This window comes from Capra hircus, chromosome 18, assembly GCF_001704415.2.
Source record: "Capra hircus breed San Clemente chromosome 18, ASM170441v1, whole genome shotgun sequence".
Lineage (NCBI taxonomy): Eukaryota > Metazoa > Chordata > Mammalia > Artiodactyla > Bovidae > Capra > Capra hircus.
Genome location: NC_030825.1, coordinates 51,362,415 through 51,383,166, shown reverse-complemented (window position 1 = coordinate 51,383,166; position 20,752 = coordinate 51,362,415). Strand labels below are relative to the sequence as shown.

At 48.1% G+C, this 20,752-nt stretch overlaps 2 protein-coding genes across 7 annotated transcripts in view; both read right to left on the bottom strand.

The window, feature by feature from the left end:
- Positions 1-16,183, bottom strand: part of HNRNPUL1 (heterogeneous nuclear ribonucleoprotein U like 1) — a 34,463-nt gene extending 18,280 nt beyond the window's left edge. The window contains exons 1-7 of one of the 4 annotated variants that reach the window (XM_018062456.1): positions 15,930-16,183; positions 10,194-10,319; positions 8,052-8,205; positions 7,002-7,075; positions 4,940-5,079; positions 3,245-3,344; positions 1,384-1,496 (exon numbers count right to left, since the gene is read on the bottom strand). In XM_018062456.1, the coding sequence (XP_017917945.1) occupies positions 1,384-1,496; positions 3,245-3,344; positions 4,940-5,079; positions 7,002-7,075; positions 8,052-8,205; positions 10,194-10,314 (702 nt within the window). In that variant the 5' untranslated portion in view covers positions 10,315-10,319; positions 15,930-16,183. Of the gene's footprint in view, positions 1-1,383; positions 1,497-3,244; positions 3,345-4,939; positions 5,080-7,001; positions 7,076-8,051; positions 8,206-10,193; positions 10,320-13,919; positions 14,549-15,791; positions 15,886-15,929 lie in introns of those variants that run through there. The other 3 variants (XM_018062457.1, XM_018062454.1, XM_018062455.1) reach the window with 3 other exon arrangements.
- AXL (AXL receptor tyrosine kinase) overlaps positions 16,857-20,752 on the bottom strand; it is a 36,000-nt gene continuing 32,104 nt past the window's right edge. For all 3 annotated transcript variants that reach the window (XM_005692561.3, XM_018062451.1, XM_018062453.1), the window contains one exon: positions 16,857-18,716. In XM_005692561.3, the coding sequence (XP_005692618.2) occupies positions 18,365-18,716 (352 nt within the window). In that variant the 3' untranslated portion in view covers positions 16,857-18,364. The remainder of the gene's footprint in view (positions 18,717-20,752) is intronic.

Below are 20,752 nucleotides of genomic sequence, written 5' to 3'. Positions count from 1 at the left end.
CTGTGGTAAGAGAATAGCTTTATTCTTAAGAAATGCATACTAAAATATTAAGGAATAAAGACAGAAAGTAGGCATCTTACTCTCAAGTAGGTCAGATAAAAATCATATACATACACATACATATATTTGAGAAAAATGGTAAAGCAAACATTAGAATCTGGACAAGATTCTATGAGAATTCTATGGCTTTTCTGTAAGTTGGAAATTCTTTCAAAGAGGGGAGAAATAAAGACGGACAAAAAGAAAAAAGAGTACCGTGTATATAAATACGAGGGAGAGAAGGAAGAAGGGAGCGGGAACAAGGCCAAGAGGAAGCATCCACCTGGTTAACCACTCTCCCTGGGGCTTCATGGCATATTTTTACAAACATTTAACTTCCAATGATCATAGTGTTAAAGAGTACTTCCTGAGCATTCATTCTCTGCCAGACACTGTTGCAAGTGCTTCTCATGGTTTACTTTAATGACACAACATGAAATTCTGAGGTAGGTGTGAGAATTCCCACTGAAAGGAAACTGAAACACAGGGAAGGCAGGGCTGTGAGTTGAAAAGCAGGGACTGGGTCTGGGCCTAGGGATTCTGGCCCCAGAACCATCAGTCACACTCTATACCTCTGTGAGTGCCGGTTACTGCTCTTGGGAACTAAAGTTCAGCAGCAGTTCAGGTTTCTTCTACCTTGTTCTGTTTTGCATCCACCCCATCCTCCTAAAAGGCAATGCACTACTGGAAGCCTGGCTAAACCAATGAGATGAAGGAAGGGAGAAGTTCCGGGATGAGATGATGCTAAAGTGGGGGCAAAAGCCAACACCACTGCCCTTGAGAATAGACTGGCTATTTCATGGGCTTCCCAGGTGGTGCTGGTGGTGAAGAATCTGACTGTCAATGCAGGAGACACAAGAGACAAGGGTTTGATCCCTGGATCAGGAAGATCCCCTGGAGAAGGAAATGGCAACCCGCTCCAGTATTCTTGGAGAAAATTCCACGGATAGAGGAGCCTGGCAGGCTACAGTCCATGGGCTTGAAGAGATTCGGACAATTGAGCACCTGCGCATGCTGACTACTCCACAGCAAAGAGAAGAAATTCCTTAGTTTGCTTAGGAAATGTCACTCTGGTATCTAGAAGTTGTGCATGTCTGACATCCCCAAACATCTTCAGGATGCCATCTTAAAACTTTGCACAAAAGACCAGAGGGGGAAGAACGGCAGAATTTTGCACAAAATGACCACAAACATTTCAGTGTGTCACAGAGAAACAGAGGTATGGTGAGAGCAGCTGGACAAAGGGCAGACAATGGACAAAGGTATTCTGAAAAAAATGTTGCAGGTTGACCTCATAGGACCAACATTTGGCTCTGCCAACTCCCACGGGCTGCCAGCACTCACCGCAAAGCAGCCAATTACATCATTCTCTGCAAACTTGTCTCCATAGTTTTCAAAGCGGCTATTGGTGGACTTCTTCCCAGTGCCTCCGTAGCCATAGGAGAAAGGCTCTTCACCTGAGGGAAGAAACAGGCAAAGGCAGGTTAGACCTGAGATGGTCACAATGGCCTTTACGGCAGTTACAAAGTTTTAAATTAAAACAAATAAAAGAAACATTTTCTTTGCCAGTTCTAGAATCAGGTGCTTTTCGGGAAGGAGGTTAAGAAAGCTTCCATTGAAAGGAAGCCCTTCATCATGCAGAGATTCTGAGGGTTTGATGGCTTTAGGTGTTAAGTCTGAGAGTTGGAGCTGACCTGAACTGCTTTGAACAGAAAGGGAGAACTGGGGGAAAAAGGGAGGAGGGAAGAGAGAAGCTGGGATGGAGGAAGGCTATACACTAAGGCACATTTCTTCCCTGTGACATTCAACATTCAGTTAAGTCTCCTAACAGTGTCTGGTGTCTGTTTTTGGTGTCAATGAATTTTGGTCAGAAATCAGTAAAGAGGTTTTGCTTCTGCAGACCACGAGGTCTAACCCATAGGAAAGGTACCGATTTCCTCAGGCTACACAACTGGGTTCTGAAGAAAGATGACTGAGACCCCCTGGGCCCTGAGTTACAGAGATATTAGGCCAGAAACCTAAGTTCTGGCAGTAAAGCAGGCGCCAACAAGCATAAATTCCAGGCCCAGCTCTAGCCTGAATCAGCTGTGTAACCTGGACATCTGCTTGACTGTTCTGGGCTTTGTATCTTTATCTGCATCAACTATTCTCCATTTACATCTCAAAACTGAAACAAAGATAAAAGGAGATGACATATGAATCTTAAATAAAACTACTAATACATGTCAAAATGAAAACTGTACATTGCTTTTAACCTACCATTTCTACTCTTAAGGCTCAGACTAATTACATACAAGGAGAGCTCAAGTGTTTTACTATAAAAATTTGTAATCAATGTAAATGACCTACAAAACATTTATAAATAGGAAATACAATTATAAAATGAAAAATTATGCAGTGGTCAAAAAATCTATACTTATTTACAAAAATATAACCATCAACATTAAGTGGGGAAAAGCAGTCAGTCTACAACAAAGTTCTGTAACATACCCCATTTGAGTTTCACAAAGGACAAAGAAACTGTCTCGAAGAATGCAGATGAAAATGCTAACACTAGTCGTTATCTCACAGGTTTAGAAGGATTTTCATTTCCCCTCTCTGTAACGGCCTGAATTTTCACACGGAGCAGACATTATTTTCACAATCAGAATGTTTACATGATCAAGAAAGAAAGTCTCACCATCGGTCACTGAAATCAGTCACCTGGGGCCAGGTCATTAGGGCCTCGGGAATCTGTGAAAATTCAAAACCTCTCAAGACAGCCCCTCCCTGCCTCTCTCCACCAGCCAGCCCTGGCCCCACTGGTCTTTCTCTTTCACTCTGGGTTAGGTTCTGGACAGAACATTCCAGACAGAACTCAGTGGAACTTGAGGACCTCATTACTCTCACCATGGTTTGAGAACAGGAGACAACCAGTCTTTTTTTCTTTTTAAAGGGAACAGTTTTTGAAGAGAACTTTGGACCCTGTTCTTAAAGATGAAGGATAAATTTTTTGTAGAAAAGTTGTTGTATGACTGTGGTCCTTCCAGTTAAATCCTGTAAGTCTGAAGCAAGGCAGCACCACAAAGCTAATCCCTGTGTCTATTCCACCCCAGGGTAGTTCTGTTCTGGGTCCAATGCGGGAGAGAGAAGCTGAGGAAGCTTGAGAATCCAGGCATCAAGGCACCCGCGCTACTCTCTGGATTGCTTGGCTGACCTCCCTCACCTAGCTGAGTGCTGCAAGAGTCCAGGGACCAACCAATGCGGACCACGTGGGGGTCGGGCTCTGTAGACGGAAGGTGCTTCACAGAGATTTCTTCATTGATCTGGGGACAGAGAAAAAGGCGGCTCAGAATTGATTCTCTGGAGGCTGACAATTTAGGAGGCAATACAGGTGGGAAGTGCACAGATGTTAAAAAAACAGGAATGGCTTCTGTGGCTGGGGAACATGTATCTGAGCTGTCTGAAGGGCCAGCTATACCGAAACCAGGGCCTCCAGATGGCTCAGGAGAGTTCAGGGCCACAGGGATGGGAATTTAAAAATAGTTATTTTTTAGCTTTAATACTTGGTACAAGGCAAACAGGGACTCTCACAACATTTGGTGTGGACACATAAATTGGTGTAATGTCTTTGGAGGGCAGCGCAACAGTCTTACTATTAACAGCAAATGCACATGCTCTGTAACCAAGCAGTTCAACTTTCAGTCTGTCCTAGACACACACACACACACACAAAGTGCAGTGCGGCGGTCTTTACGTTGAAAAGGAAGGAAGAGAGGGGAAGAGGAAGGAAGAAAAAACCGCCTGTAAAGTACCAGTCACATTAAGGCACATCCATGCCACAGAATGATACAGCAGTTAGAATGAACGAAGCAGGGCTAATACACTGGTATGGAAAAACGTTCGAGACACATAGTAGTAAGTAACAAGAGCAGAAAAAACAAAAGGCACCTTCTGACTTAACTTTTAATTAGCAGTTAATTATCTAATAATCAACATTTATCTTATTAGTTTGTGGCTTTTGGAAAGTTACTCTAGTAATTGACTTTTGGACACACGATTTTCACACTTTAACATCTCCAGAGTCAGTATATGTCTTACAACTGATGTCCGAAAGCACTGTTAGTTTAATTGGCAGTTTCTCTATGCACACAAAACAATGTGCAACTTGGAATCAAGCGTCTTAGTCAAATATGATAACCCTTGGTCTCAGTTTTCACCTCTGAAAAATGGGGGACAACAGCACATATTTTGTGAAGAGATGGTGAAGATTAATGGAGATATCCATGGAAAGAACTTGGCACTGTACCTAGCACATGCAAGGTATTCTATAGATATTAGTTATCACAAATAAGTTTGGATATACGAAGGATACACAAGAAACTGTTAACACATAAAGTATCTCTAGAGGGTAGGATGGGGCTGGGAGGATGTGAGTATAACTCTGGTTTTTACTCTTCTGTGCTCTCCGACCTTTTACTAAACATGACCAGGTATTATTTTCATAAATACACTTTGACGTGGAACTGTGGAGAGATAATGGTAGAGGATATCCGGATAGCAGAACCCTACTTTGCCCTACTCTCACCTGGCCTCCCTTTAACTGGCCAGGGCCAATTCTTTCCAGCTCACTGTTTTTCCAAACAACTCCTCTCCCCAGCTCTACAAACATATCACCCTCGAATGGCTGGCGATATAGCACCTAGGTCAAACCCTATCAAGGGAAAAATCCACTTGATGAAGCAACGTATGGTCGCCTTGCTTTCCCCATATATTTAGCAATGACCGTTCTCAGAATTCATTTTACTCTTTCTTTGGCCTGAACATAAAATTCATGTCCAATCAAGTTTCTTTTGCAATCATGGCTCTGACCAAGGATGGATCTGCTTTCTGTCCCCATCCCTCTGTTGCTCCCACTTACCTTCATCTCAAAGCACACACGGCCCCTTCTGACCCCGTAGCTGGCACGGGCTCCTGACCACAGGTATGCAAAGCCTTCGATCGTGAGCGGGTAGCCACTACTCCGGTCTCGGGCCACCTTGAAGTGGAGGTCACAGTTATCTGTGGAGGGAAAAGCCTGTAGTTGGCTGATGTTTTAATGCTCCCCAGAGGGACAGGCCAGAGAAGGCAATGGCACCCCATTCTAGTACTCTTGCCTGGAGAATCTCAGGGACGGGGAGAGCCTGGTGGGCTGCCGTCTATGGGGTCGCACAGAGTCGGACACGACTGAAGCAACTTAGCAGCAACAGCAGCAGAGGGACAGGGAGAGGTAAGTTTCCTAAAAGTGTTAACCAAAAGTACACAAGCTGACATGGTGTGGGGATAGGTTCACAAGAAACCAGCCACACCACCTAACCATTCTCTCTTTTAGCACAAAGGCCCTGCAATACTGCAAACTGGACTGCGCAGGATGAAAGCTGCCACTCCACAGAGGAACTAGGGTTCTTCACTGGGTTGGGGTCCAAGGATGGCTGTCAAGGGGGCTCCTGCAAATAATACACACATGCCTCTCTAATGGGGCTAGTGGTGAAGAACCCCCTGAAAGTGCAGGAGACGTAAGAGAGGTGGGTTCGATCTCTGGGTCTGGAAGATCCCCTGGAAGAGGGCATGGCAGCCCACTGCAGTATTCTAGCTTGGAGGATCCTATGGACAGAGGAGCCGGGTGGGCTACAGTCCATAGGGTCACAAAGAATTGGACACAAGTGAAATGACTCAGCATGCACACTTGCTAGGGAGAGGGTCAATATCCTTTCAAGTGATTCTAGAATTTAAAAGGTTAGAGTCTCAGGTGATTTTAGAATTTAGAAAAGATTAATTCCCAACACCATAAACTTCAACCATCTCCCATGCTAACTCTATCAGTGTGGAATATCAGTCATGCTCCCGCTGCCAAGAGCGGCACCAACAGCTGACCCTGATCCACACCCGCCACCCAGGACCACGGTCAGGTGCGCCACAGGTTCCCAGCTCCTTGCGTGGGCCCAGGACTCTGCTGCTCAGACTCCCCACTCTGCCAGGGGCCACCCACGTCTCTAGGAAAGTCTTTCCTGTCTGTCTCGTCCAGTAGGCTCTCTCCTTTCTCTAAAGGCTGAGTGCCATCGTCTGTACATTTGGCATTTAATCAGATGCTGCTTCATGAACCACTGCCACCCAATACTTAAAAAATTAACACTCCGTTTTACTCTGAATCCTTTAGCTCCTGTGATAAAAGGGACTGTATACGAGATGTCTTTACCTCTTTTAAAGCATGTAGCCATTGGTTTATAAACACGAGCTACGTAAACAAGTACACGAATGAACTGCTATTAATTTTCTGCTCTGTTGAAAAGTGCAGTCCTCAGACTTGACTGGGCTTCTGGGTGTGTTCAACAATTCAGATTCACAGGCTCTACCACTTAAGAGTCTATCTGAGGAGGCCTGAGAAGGGACAGGACCTCTATATTCGTTCCCCCAAGTATTTAGATGCACGGTCAAGGGGGAAGTCACTTATCTAGAGGAAACAAAACGGAACTGAGGGACAGAGAGCAGGGCAGGCCAGGTTAATGCCTGAGGAGACAAGGCAGCATTGGTTTCACCAGGAACGTGAGCAGCGGATGGAAACTGGGGAAATGGCTGTCAAAGAGTTAAGTTTCCCCAGCAGCACTCAGGTTCCCTTCTTGATTAGATGACAACTTTACAGGGTGTTCAGGGTTTTCCAACTTGCTCTCTGATGAATGTCACTGAAAGTCCCCTGAGGTATAAGAGCAGGATTCTTCCTCTCTGAAGAGAAGCTCGGAGAAGTAGAATAACTTGACCGAATCTCACAGATAGAGCTGAAGTAAATCTTCTGTCTCCAAACCAACACCCTGACTCCAGGGCTCTGCTGGTTCTCACATTTGAACTAACACTGCTCTGGCCGGTGCCAGGAAGGGATTTTGTGAAGGTAAAGGCAGTCTCCTTGCACTGACTGAAGACAGTATCGAACAGGCACTCCAAGGACTCACATGTGTCAATGGCGACAAGGGTGTCGTCAAAGTCATCTTCATCCTCTTCAGCTGGAGGCTGAGGAGATCGCCCCCTGCGTCATAAAGAGGTATCAGTCACAGGAGAACAGATGGACAAGGGAAGAAGGGACCTCAAATTTCTGCAGGAATTTACAAGTGGCCTACAAGCTGCTTCCTGGATTTCAAGTTCCTCCCACAGACGTTAGCAAAAGAACTCTGGAACCCTACATTCTTGCAATGAGAGCAATGACTATTAACTACCAGGGCGGGGTCAGGGACTGGAGAGGGTGTGCTCTGCTTAAGACGGCCATGAGAATTATTTGGAGAACTTTTTGAAAAATACCACTCTCTCACACCCTCAGATTCTAATCCACCCCTCTACATGCTGAGCACCGCCTTCACACTGAACTCTGCTACTGATGGGAGGTTACAGTAGCCCAGAGGGTACTGGGCCAGGAACAGCAATCTGTAAAAATTTAGATAAATCTGTTATTATAATCTGTCCTTATTCCAGGCTTCCTAAAACTCCACATCTGAAAGGATTTGAAATGACCCATTTTTGTCTTCTTCTCTTTTAAAAGTGTCCTAAATTATGAACGAAATTTATTCCGACCAAAATACTAAAACGGACTATGTGAAAATACTGGTGGTTTCCAACATATGGGAATAAGGGGAAGGGGTAGAAGTGTGGAGTCTAATGCGTAGGGTCCTCCCTGGGACAGTCTGGATGACCTTAGTCTACCATATGCTCAGGTCAGGTCATATGCAGGGCAGTGGGGCAAAGGACAAAAAGGCAGGCTGGCATCTCACATGTGAACGGCAAGGTGTTTGAACTTCATCCTTCAAGTAATGGGAAGGGAGAAACTGAGGGAAGGATCAGAAGTTTAGCAGAGCTGAATCTGTAGTGGGTATAGGAAGAAATGGGGGAGAGTGAGAGGGCAGGGAGACCTCAGCTCTGCCCTCCTGGCTAGTAAAAAGACCCCGGTGGGCATTGGGCTACAGACATTGAGACCTATTGGAAAAAGGATGACCACTGCCTCACAGACCCACCTCCTATCCTCTCGGTGCTCAAAGTACCCCCGTCCCCGGTTTTCTTCATAAGGCCTCTTGCGACTCTGGAATTGCTGTCTGTCTGGTTTGTGTTGAGATGCTTCGGGTGGGAGGAAGCTGGTGGGTGCTTCTTGCTTCATCTCCGTCTTCACTTCTACAGTCAGGACAAATCCAGACGGTTAAGACACTCAGAAACTCTTCAGTTATCACTTTTCTGGTCCCCTCTACTTCAGGAGATACTGGCAGGATCCTGACTATGGTGATGAGGTCTGGGCAAAGGCTCTTGCTAGGTTCAGTGGAAGCCTGCTCAGGGAACCCAAAAGGCTGTACTGGAGGACAGGGCTACAATAAAGTGAGGCTGGGGATGGCCATCCAGGCCCAGCAGCACCAGTAGTTGATAGGATGAGAGATGTCAGTCAGAAAATTCTCAGGCTTCGTGGGGAGGAGAGGGGAACTTTAGCACTAAACAAGGAGAAGCTCTCTAAGGGCCTACTCAAAGGCGAATGACTGCCTGGGCTACTTTGCCAAAGGCAAGGGAAAGTTGGGAAAGCTGGGAGCCGCCATCACATGCACCAAGTAGGAGGGAGCCCTACAGACTTCTACCATTTCACAATTCTGCATTCTATAATTTCTTCTCCCAGAGAATCTCTTCACTTCAATTCTTACAGAGTTTCTTCAGTCTAGCAATGGAGGGGAAAGTCAGTTCAGCAGTGCTGTGGTCCCCCACGTAACTCCATGGGCTTTAATCACTATTAGCCCAGAAGCACTCCAGAAGGGAGGGTATGCATGTAAGTCAGCCCACAGGTGGGATGGCCTTATTAAATCACCCCACAAATAGGAAGTCAGGATGGGATAACATACTGTGGATCACAAGAATGTCCCAGGCTCAGGCAGATTCCAAGAATCCATGCCTACTGAGAGCAAACTGTGGATTCAGACTCACCTCATCTATGGATGCTGTGGATCACTCACATCACATCTACACACTTCAGCATTCAACTCAACACCACCTTGGAGCACTCCCTGGCTCTGGCACACAGACAAAATCTCAGAGAAGGCTCCTCGTTCACTAGGGCAGAGATGGTGCTCACCCACACGGACAGAGCTTCCTTGGTTCCCATCACAGCACTGGGCTCATGGGAGGCCCTGATAAATGTCTGCACAGAAAACAGTCTCCTTGGGCCACATGATCCCACAAGTCTCACAGAGCCTGACACAAATCTACAGTTTGTAACCTACATTCATTAAAATCCTGAGCCAATCACAAGAAATGTCCGGGGATTTTACTTTGTGGGTGAACCAGAATGGAATCAGACAGAACCGACTAGACTGACCACGAAAAGGCACTGTGGCCACAGCACAGTGGAAGGAGCACAAGACCGGGAGTCAGCCCTGGCTTGGTCGGTACCCGACAGGAGGACCCGCTCCCCAAACACTAGGTAAGGAGCGCTGCTGATCAGCCAAGAGCAGTGGCCCAGAAGCCAGTTCAACGTCCTGGATCTAACCCTAGCCCTTGACCTCCCCCATCTGTAAAATGGGGAGAGATCTACATTATAATTTTGCTTTCCAAGCCTGTACTGTAGAAAACTGTTCTACAAAGACACATTTACATATTTGGGAAACGCTGGGTTTAAACAATGTAACATAGAGTTTTTCCCAATCCAGGACTTCTCAGCATCTTTCATGAACACAGTTACTCTCCCAGAGGTGGCAAGGTATATGCCGCATTTTTCAGATGCATTTGGCCAAGGAACTCTTCTCTGAGAAGTCCTTAGCAATATCTCCTGGAACAATATTCTTCAGAACATGGCAAATACTAGATTTCGAAGGTCCTTTCTAGCTTCAGCATTCTAAGATTCTAAGCAGGACTCAGATATTGGCCTCCAGGTCTAAGCTCGCCAAGATGTTGGTACTAACATTTGATGACAGATACTTTGAAGACTCCCCTATCCTAACACTTGCGAATGAGAGAGACTAAGTTCTTCCCTTCAAAAAGATCTTGCCAGAGTGACCAAGCCCAAAGTATTGCCTGAAAGGAAGATACAAAGTTTCTGGGAAGACAGGCAGTAGGCAGAAGGTAGAGGCCACCCACAAATAGATTACATTTCCTTCAAAAGAGATGTATCACATGCGCTTTCCTACCTGGGCGATAGGCCTGCTGCTGCTGGTCCATTTCCAGTGGTCTCCTCTCGTAGCCTGACTCGTTCTCTTGCTTGATGACCTGCGTCTCATAGAATTGGTTCTGCATGGTAATATTGTCCATGACATCTTAAAACAAAAAATGGCCAGTTAGAAGGGTATTTCTTGGGACTAGAGGTAGCTTTTTAATACAAAACGATGCCATCCCCACTGTGGACAATCAGTCTTCCAGGGGCTAAAAGATGTGAAAACACCTTCAGATGGAAACCCACCTGGGCAGTCAGGGGCCCCAGCTGCCTGAAGACAGGCCCTCTTGCCCCTCAAAAGTTAAGAGATCTATCTGTGACTAGGTTCTATAGAATCCTAACACAGAAAACCAAATGAAGCACAAATGCTTTGGTTGGAGCAAGGAGATGGGAAAGTTGGAGAAGGGGTCCAACCTGACCTCCCCTCTAAGTCCCCACTGGGGTGGGGGGCAACTCCATGAACACAGTTTAAAAACTACCAGCCCAGCTGTTCTCTGACACAGTATAAAGCTTAGGGAGTTGCCTTTAGGGTACAACCTTAAAAACTGTTCAGAGCACAAACCAGTCCTCTGTCCAACCCAATACACTATTCCCACCTGCATAGCCAACTCTCTTTGTGAATTTCTTCCACCCTGCAATAGCTGTAAAGATAAGGGAAAACCATCTCAGTTGATGGGGAAATGGGGGAGGAAGGAAAGCAACTGTTAAGAAAACAGGAGTCATAATAATAGTGGCCTTCAGACTCATTAGGGATAAGCCCTAAAATATTTGGAGTTAGGCAGGAAGTGTTTCAGGAAGGTGTTTTTGTGGGTCCAGGAGGAACTCAACTGAAGGGTGGCAAGAATAATAACATCAGGGAATTTCCTGTGGTTACGATTTAGTGCTTTCACTGCTGGGGCCAGGGTTTAATCCCTGGTTGGGGAACTAAGATTCCGCAAGTTGTGCAATGCAGCCAAAAAAGAAGGAAAAACAATATCAACCATTCATGGAGTGGAGTACATACTATACACCATATGCTAGGATATAACTAAGAACAAGTTCCAGCTTAGTCAGACATACACACATTAAACAAATCTGAAAGTACAAAAATTGTATTGTGTTAAGGGCTATGAAGTAGTAGCAGGGGCTGAGATCAGGGACCCAGAAAGTAACAGATAAGCCTGGACTCAAAGGATACATAAGTGACGATAACCCAGTGATGAGAATGGAGAAAACATTCCTGGGGTTGGGGTGACACATGAGAGAGCTCAGAGATAGGACTAAAACCTGAAACTTCTTCAAGAACCCTGTAGCCAAACCCAGAGAGAACTTTGGAAACCTAGGTTGAGTAGCAAGCAGGTTCTCCACCCCAGGGGCAGGCTCTGCAAGGCGCCTCCAGGGCCCTACTAGTGGCTGTGCCAGGACCAGTGAGGCAGAACCATGGGGAAGGAGAGACTATTCTGCTGCTTGCTAACTGACTGGATCCTTTCTCAGAGGACAAATGTATCTGGGCACAAACCAGGTGCGGCCCAAAGGGAGGAAACTCACACAGATCACGTGGTTCGCTACAGGTCTGTTTACCAGGGCTGAAGGCAGGGTTGGAAGGGGGCATAAAAGGGGCTCAAAGGATTTTGCTGTAATGGGTAGGAGAGAAAGGAAGACACAGAATAACTCCTTAATTAGAACACAGGGGGCCCTTTCATACCATCCTGTTTCTTCCAGGTCCTAGGCACAGTGTTGTTCTTGCCACAAAAGACTCATATCTTTCTTTCCGAGAATCTCTCCTGTGCTCATAGAGGAAGCCTCGCCCAGAGCAGCTTATGATTCTGGGGCCCTTCTCTGTTCTCTAAAACATTTACCTCCTAATAACAGGCAGAACCAGTGCTAAGCCCCTTACACACGTAATCTCATTCATCCCCAAGTGGGGAGGGGGGCGCTATTATTACATCCCAATTTTACACACAAGGAAGCCAGAGCTCAGAGGTGAAGTGACTTGCCCAAGACAAAAATCTGAGTCTAGAGCCTGTGCCGTACAGCATATCACTTTTCTTTGGAGAAATTTCCAGCCATCGGCATTCCTGCCAGGGTCTTGCCCGCCCCAGGCAGGTACACTGGGCCACTGCTCCTTCCTTGACAGGTCTCTGCAATGGGAAGTACTCCTCCCAGCATCTGAATCCTAGACAACCACCCTCCACCCCAAATCTACCCTCAGATTGCCCTGCTCTAAGAAAGCACATAAGTACCCTGTGCCAACCCCAAATCTAGTCTCTTCCCTGATCCTCTGGCTTTCCTCATTTCTTTAGTCCCACAGCGCAGGGTACCCTCTTTTTCAGGTAAATACTACAAACTCTGGATGCCAAAATCCTTTCTACTTACTCAACTTTTCCAATCACCATGTCCTGTCCCGCTAGAAAGCCATCCGCTTTTAACTTGATTTACTTCCTCCCATACCAGGGTCTCGTCCCTTCAGAAAGTCACAGATCTACTCCATCCCCTCTCCTTCAGAGTGTCTGATGCAGAGGTTCTCAACCACCCCTTGAGGCCTCTCCAATCCCTAGGCACACACACACAAAAACTCTGCTTCTGGGGACCGAGGAGCCCTCTCATGGAGATGCTCAGCCCCAGAAACACCACCCCCTTCACCCTGCGGCACCCTGCCAAGTCAACTAGTTTTCTTTCACCCTCCACATCATACACTCTTCCCTTCTCTATATTTGACACACCAGCTACACACTCTTTTCTTGTGCACGATCCTCTACCCCCCAGATAATCCCTCAACTTCAAACTCCACTGTTATCTACCCCACCCACCCCCAGATACTCTTTTTCTCCAAACACCCCATACTGTTAATCTAAGACCATTCAGCAGGAGCCACTGCATTATCTGTCCCCAATGCCTTCCTAGCTCCAGACCTCCAGGTACTTCACCCAGTGAAGTAGCCTTCTCTCCCCCACCAGCTTCTGGACATCGATGTTCCATATACCATCTCTAGAAGTCAGCCAAAAAGGGCCCCAGATGGCCAGCATCAAATGCCCAGGTTGCCCATGCCTCAAGGCTGGCCTTTCAGCCCTGGATCTGAGACACCCCCTCAATCCAGGCCGTCCTCAGACAGATAGGGGTTCCCCATGATAGCCTCTCGCATCCCCTAAAAGCTCCCCAGTCAACCACTAGAACGCACAGTCCGTCAGACCCTCCCTGGCCAGACACCGGAACTCCATCTTACCAACCCATCCCAATAACAAAACATGAGAATTCCCCGGTACCCCATCCAGCAGCAAACTCCAGGATACTCCATCCTCAAAACGGTCCCTGCCCTGAAAACACGGCTCCCAAGCCTACCCAGCTCCAAATCTTAAGATCACCATCTTTAAGATCTCAGTCTACTAAAAGAGATCCCCTTGTTCTTCCGACTGTCTTCGGTTCCAAAAACCACGGTTTCCGGTTTCTGAGCCGTAGGCTCGGGAATCCTCTACACCCCCACCCCGGACCTTCCTCATCTCCGAAAACGAGAGCCCCCACTCCAGTATCTTCCCTGCGCCGAATGCCAGGATCCACCCTCCGGTCGTCCCGCGGGCCTTGTCCCCCGACCCTTTTCAGCGGCGGGGAGAAGTATCCCCCGATCCTCAGACCGTCTCCCCGACCTCAGGCGCCGGACTCCCGCGTCCCACAGCCCTTCCTCGGCCCGGAGTCCGGGCTCCCCGGCCCCCGCCCCGCGCACTCTCACAATGTCCGTCCGGCCCCGAGTAGCCGCCGGGCTCCGGGTGCGGCTGCAGCCCGGGCGGCGGTGGCTGCGCGGTCCCCTCCAGCTCGGAGCCCCCCTCGGTCTCGACCTCCTCGTTGCTGCGCCCGGGTCGCCCCGGTTCGTCGTCGGCCTCGAGCTCCCGCTCGTCGTCGGGCTCCTCGGCCTCCAGCGCCGCCTGCAGCCGCTCAGCAAGCTCGGCTTTGAGGCCGCGAGTGTCCAGGCCGCGGCGCTGCAGCTCCTCGCGAAGTTCGTTCACCTTCAGACGGCGCACATCCATGGCCCGGGCCCCCGGGGCGGCCCCCGAGCCCGGCCCGGCCTCCCAGGGCTCTGTCCCCCTTAAACCTTTCCTGTCAGCAGGCGAAGGGGGAAAGGGGGGGGGCCCCCACTCCAATGGCGGCGGCGGCTCAAAATGGCCGCCGCCGCCACCTCCCCCCTCCTCCGTGACCCAGCGCGATGTAACACAGTTGCCAATTGGCCACCTCATAGGGACAACGGGCGCGGGCCCAAGGGCTCAACCAATCAGAGCGCGTCTTTCAAAAGAACAGCAATGAAAGGGCTTAGGAGCTGCCGGGGAGGAAGCGTTGGACTACGTCGATGCCGGGATCGAAACGGGAGGGCGGGAAAAGGAGGGAGGAGGGGCGCGCGGTGATTGGGTAGTGCCAGCGCGCCCGCTCCCGTAGGGTCAAATGAGGGAAAGAGAGTAAAGATTTGGGCCAATCAGTGATGTGGTCTCAGAATGAGCACCGCACGGCCTTCCCTGCGCGGTCCTTTCATCAAACTAGTGTCTCTGTAACACATATCTTGATTGGTCTAAACTCCCGCCCCTAGAGGAGTCCAAGCGGGTAAAACCACCAGAACCAATCAAATGGAGAGTCGGCAGACTGCCCCGCCCCCCCTTCACGATTGCCCTTAAGAAACCGGAAAGAGATGAATTCACTAAGGACCTGCCCCTTGCCGTTAGGGCGGTTTCAAAACAATCTGTCCACCAATCTCAGTTACTGACTTATCTCACTAAAGCTAGTATAGTTGCATCGTTTTAGGAAAACCTAAACAGATTGGCCTTACAAATTTCGCTGTCGAGGAAGTATGTGAAGTCGAGATTAAGTAGATAAATTATTCTTAATCTGGAAGAAACTCAGTTGCCTGTAAGAAAAGCAACCCTTTGACTTCAGAGTCCTGAAGGTTTGAAAATAAAAGCTAGACTAACAGCGGGAGAAAAGTTATAACGGGGAATCGCACCCTCTCCCCTTTGATAGTACATTTCATCGAGCGCCTCCTTCCACAGTCGTAGCTGAGCTGTCTTTATGGTTGGTATCTTACGTGAATGGACGCTCAGCACGCGATCATAGAGCCTTTCCCTCCGGAAAGACCTCAAGTTCAGGGGTCTCTACCCAAATCCTCTATAAATTACTGTTCAGTAGATCCGCCTGTTTGGCGTCAGTATGCTAAGCTCAAACACACAGGTCCGTAGTTAAGGCTGTTAAACGCCACAGTTTCACAATGTCTAGCCCTGTCGCCTAACTCAAAAGACACAAAACTTCTGGAAGGTACACTATCGGGATACGCAAGGCAAATGCCCGCTGCCCACGGAGCCATATCTAAAACCCACGAAAGCCATACACAACCTCTACTTAGACAAAGGCGCACACACAACACGGATAAACAAATGGCGTGTGTAGGATCAGATGCATCCATTCAGGGCATAGTACACCAAACTGCGATGTAGATGTGCCCATTAAGGTTGGCACAAGCAGGCAGCATCAAATGATATAGACACAGGACAGTTACACTACAAGCTTACACCACGGCAACCTAGACACACAGCACCCACTCAGAAGCGGGACAGACACTCACGTGGGCCCGTAGGTTCCAGTCCAGACACCCCGCCCCTCGCCCACGTCCGACTTCCTCTCTCCTCCCAGCTTCCCACAATGATTTGTGCTAAAAAAGTTTGTGGCCCGGATTGAACTGTTTTTCATTCTCAGGACCTACCACCGGGGGGCGTCCGGGCGCTGCCATGGGTTCCTCCGTCTGCTGCTAGACACACCCATGAACTTATGCCTGCGATTCGTGTAAAACACAGTGGTCTTGTTTTGGCAGGAATCCCTCTGTGGGCCCGTGGTTATCGGAGGTACTCTGTGCTTGTGTTTCTATGTGACTCTGAATGTTTGGGTCTGTGAGTCCCCTTTAAGTACTGTGTGTGTGTGTGTGTGTGTGCGCGCGCGCGCGCGCGCGCTCGGTCATGTCTGACTCTTTGCCACCCCGTGGACTGTAGCCTCCCACGCTCCCTCTGTAGATGGAACTCTTCAGGCAAGAATACTGGACTAGGTTGCGTTTCCTTATCCAAGAGATCTTTCCGACCCGGGGATCGAACTCACATCTCTTGCTCCTCCTGCACTGGCAGGCAATTCTTTACCACTGTGCCACCTGGGAAGCCCCCTAGGTACTCCATATGTCTGAGTATTTGTGTCTGTATCTGTTTTCCTCTAGTTACTCAAGTTTCTTCTTATTCTTGGTTGACCGCCTGCCAGTGCATATTTGTAAACATGTTTGTGTGATTTTGTGTTTCTCTGTCTGAATTTGTGTCTCTGTATTTGCGACCAAGAGTGCTTGAGTTTGTCCATTAATTAAGGAGTCTGTAAAAAAAAAAAAAAGAGTCTGTTACTTTGGGAAATAGGGAGGATCTCTGTGTGACCTTGTGAGTATCTATGTGCTTATTTCTCACTAGGGGTTTCGTCGAGTCTGGCAAGTCCGCTTTTCTTTGTTTGCCTGTCCTTGTTGTCTTTGAATCTGTTCACATCTACCCTCTTTAGTGAGGGGAGAACTCCAAGACCCCACGAAACCCTCCTTTTTACACAAGCTGAGTTGCCTGGGAAAAGGGCCATATGACAGCCAAGTGGAGACAAGAGGAGACAGAAGCATGGTTACAAAGTTTTATGTGATCTGAGCCCCACTGGAGGTGCTAGGGTTCACACTCTGTTCAGGGGGCATAAAGGACTGGCTCGGGGGCGGGGGGCAATATGGCCCCCAAAAGAGGGATATTGTCCTCTGGGGAAAGGAGGCATCTTTATTGCATTGCACGGGTTTGAGGGGGGCACACCCCCACGTGAAAGGAAGAGGAAGCAGAGGTGGCTAAGAAGGGAAGGGTCACACAGGATAAAACTATAAGGTAAGAACCTCAGAATTTTACTTTAGAATTCTAGACCTTTAGAATCTTATAACATGTGAATCTTGGAACTCAGAATCGTAAGACTTAGAACCATGAATTCCTAGACCCTTAACTAAAATCCTAGAAAGAGAAGATGCAGCATAGAACTTAAAGGTGTCCAAAATTAAACATGATTAGAACTTTGGCATCCAGTTTGTCACCACTAACTGTGGAATATCTATACCATAGATGCTGAGGATCCAGAATCTTGGACCAACAGGATCTAGAGTGCCTTGGAACACAGAACAGAACAACATTAGAATCTTAGAGTTTAATAATCTAGAATCTTGAAGCATATGATCTAGAATCTTAGACACAGAGACTCTCGGTTCTTAGACTAAGCCTTAGAACATCACATCTTAGAACATTAGACCTTAGAAGAACCTCCATCTTTAGACTATTAGAACTTTTGAATTGCAGATGCTAGCATTTTAGATCTTTAAGATCCACAGTCTCATAACAAAGGTTTCGAGGATCATAAAGCCTTAGACTCTGTCACTGACCATCATTAGAATCTTAGAACTTGAGAAGATCAAATCTTGTGGCTTATGATCTGGAGTCTTAAAACCAGAAAAGTTATACTCTAAGAGGCTCAGAACTTCAAATTTTAGAACATATGACCTTAGAACCTCCATGTCTAGAACTGTAGGATTTTTAGAATTGTAGGATCTAGTATCTTACACCCTCAGGACTTAGAACCCTAGAAAAATAAAATCTAAAATCACAGAGCCTTATATTCTAGAAATAGAATCTTAGAGCTTTGTAACCTAAAATTTCATGGGCTTTATGAAGAATCTCAGAACCAGAAAAATCTAGAGCCACAGCATCTCAGAGCCTTAGAATGTAGGCCTTAGAACTTCTGTGTCTAGAACCTTAGCACTTTAGAATTAGAGACTGGAATTCCAAGTCTTTAGAATCAAAGACTCAGCTCTGAAACTCTGAAACCTCTGAATCTAGACTCTTTAAACCTTAGAATCTAGAATCTTGGAATGTTAGACCTGGGAGGGCCCTCAGGGATTTCAGTCCAATCCCCTTCTTTTACGCATGGGGACACTGAGGTGTGGAAAAGGGAGAGGATCTGTCTGGGATGGAAGTGGAACAGGTGGGAAGAGAGGGCTCTGATTGGGGTTAAGGTCTGGAGTGGGAAAGTAGGGGGTGGGTCCCCCAGTGGCAGTGCCTAGCTTGGGTCCTGAGAGGAAGTCCCAGGTGGAGGGTGGTCTCAGGCACCGTCCTCCTGCCCTGGGGCTGCTGGGGAGCTCCTTTCAGCAGGCAGGGTGGGGCCAGGGGCTGTAGAAGGGCAGAGGACATAGCGGCCAGCAGGATGGACTTCGGCGGCGGTGAGGCAGCTGCAGGAATCCTTAGGGTCAGGCTGAGTTGGGGGGTCCGCTCCTCCAGCAGCTCCAAGTGGTTCAGAATGACCTCCACCCTCATCCATGTTGACGTAGAGGATTTCCTCCGGCTCCTGAGCAGGGGGCAGGGCCTTCAGCGTATTCTCCAGGTCTTCCCGCAGCTCTGCAAAACTCGGCCGGTCCCGGGGGTTTAGCTCCCAGCACCGGGACATCAGGGCGTACCTAGGGCAGCAGAATGAGGGGTGGGACACTGAGCAGGGGCTCAGACAGGGAGCCTCCTGGGAGCTTGGCATTTTAGGACACTCGGGACTGAGGGCATTTCACAGGAGTGGAGGGAACTGTAGCGGTTTCGAGGGGGGCACCTATGGGGATTTGGGAATTTGCACAAGTTTCTAAGGGGAGTCCTGGAACAGACACTCAGGAGCTGGAAGATGTCTTGGGAAATCTTTCTAGGTGTGGGGTGATGTTCTAGTGAGGTTTTGCTAGAGCAAAGCTTCCCAATATGGCTTCTCAGGACAGACTCTAGCATCAAAGCTTTGCAAGCTGTGTTGGTTTAAAATACGAACTCAGGACTTCCCTGGTGATCCAGTGGTTAAGAATCCGCCTGCCAATGGAGCAGACACAAGTTCTATCTCTAGCCCAGGAAGATTCCACATGCCGCGGGGCAACTAAGCCCACGTGCCACAACCACTGAAGCCCACATGACCTAGAGCCCATGCTATGCAGCCGCAGCTAGAGAATAGCGCCTGCTCTCTGCAACTAGAGAAAGCCCTCGCACAGCAGTGGAGACCCAGTGCAGCCAAAGAATAAATTATATATATATATGTACTCAAATTCGTTGACATTCCTCCCTTCAAAAGATAGAGCACTGCTTTCTGACTTGGTACCAATGATAGTGTGTGTGAGACTTTTTTTTTTTGCCATACCACGTGGCATAGGAAACTACTGAACACATGCCTCCTGGCAGTGCAGAGTCGTAACCCCTGGACTGTTAGGGAAGTTCCATGGTGTATGTGACTTCTGAGACTAGGTTGAAAAGGTATTGTGGATTCCTCCTTGTTCTTTCTCTTGGGATGCTCATCTAGGGGAAGCCAGCCACCATGTCATGAGGAAACTCAAGCAGCACTGTGGAGGGTTCCACGTGGCAAGGAACTGAGGCCTCCTGCCACAGCTGTGTCAGTGAGCCAGCTTCCAGTCCCAACCTTCAGACTGTAGCCCCCCTGATATCTTGACTGTAACCTCACTGAAACCCTGATTCAGAATCAGCCTGCCAAGCTGTTCCCAGACCCCAGACGTTCAGAAACCATGTGAAGTAATAAAAGGCCTGTTGTTTTAAGCTACTGGATTTTGGGGATATAGATAACTAAAACACCAGCTGTGCAGCCTTTGGCAAATGATCTTCCGTTGATGTGGGTCTCTGTTACATCATTTACACAGGGGAATACTAATGGTGCCTTGAGTGCCTGCGTGCTCAGTTGCTCAGCCGGGTCTGACTCTTCAACCTGATGCACTGTGGCTGGCCAGGCTCCTCTGTCCATGGAATTTTCCAGGCGAGAATACTGGAAAGGGTTGCTATTTCCTTCTCCAAGGGATCTTCCCGACCCAAAGATCGAACCTATGTCTCCTGCATTGGCAGGAGTGGTATTCTTTACCACTGTGCTAACTGGGAAGCCCTACTAATGGTGACAACCCACCTCAAATGGCTGTAGTAAGGATCAAATGACTTAGTTTCATGCAAAGCACCTGAAACCGTGCCTTCTAGTAAGTTCTATGGAAATTTTCACTCTTCTTACTCCCTTCAGCAATTAGAACACCCAAGGAGGACTTGGGGAGTCTGAAGCCCCAGGCTGTCCCCTCCTGACCCAAGCAACATCTTCTCTTTATCCCCCAAGTTCTCTTCTCTATGTATTTCATGGGATGGCAAAGTGTGATAAGCACCACCCTAAAGGATTCTGAGAACATCTCAGGGGAGCCCTGAGAGTTTGGAGAAGTTCATTATAACGGTTTGGAAGAGGGTTCTGGGTGTTGAAGAGCACGTAGGGGAAGCATGGGTGCTCAGGAGTCTGGATGGAATTAGAATTCTTTGGGAATGGGAACTACAGCCCACAGATAACCTGGCAGGATACCGATCCAGCCTGAATCTGGCACAGAGCAAAGAAAGAAAGGGCACCTTTTGTTCATTCATACCTCTCGGGCTTCCCATGTGGCATGAGTGGTAAAGAACCCGCCTGCCAACACAAGATACAGTGAGAGATGCG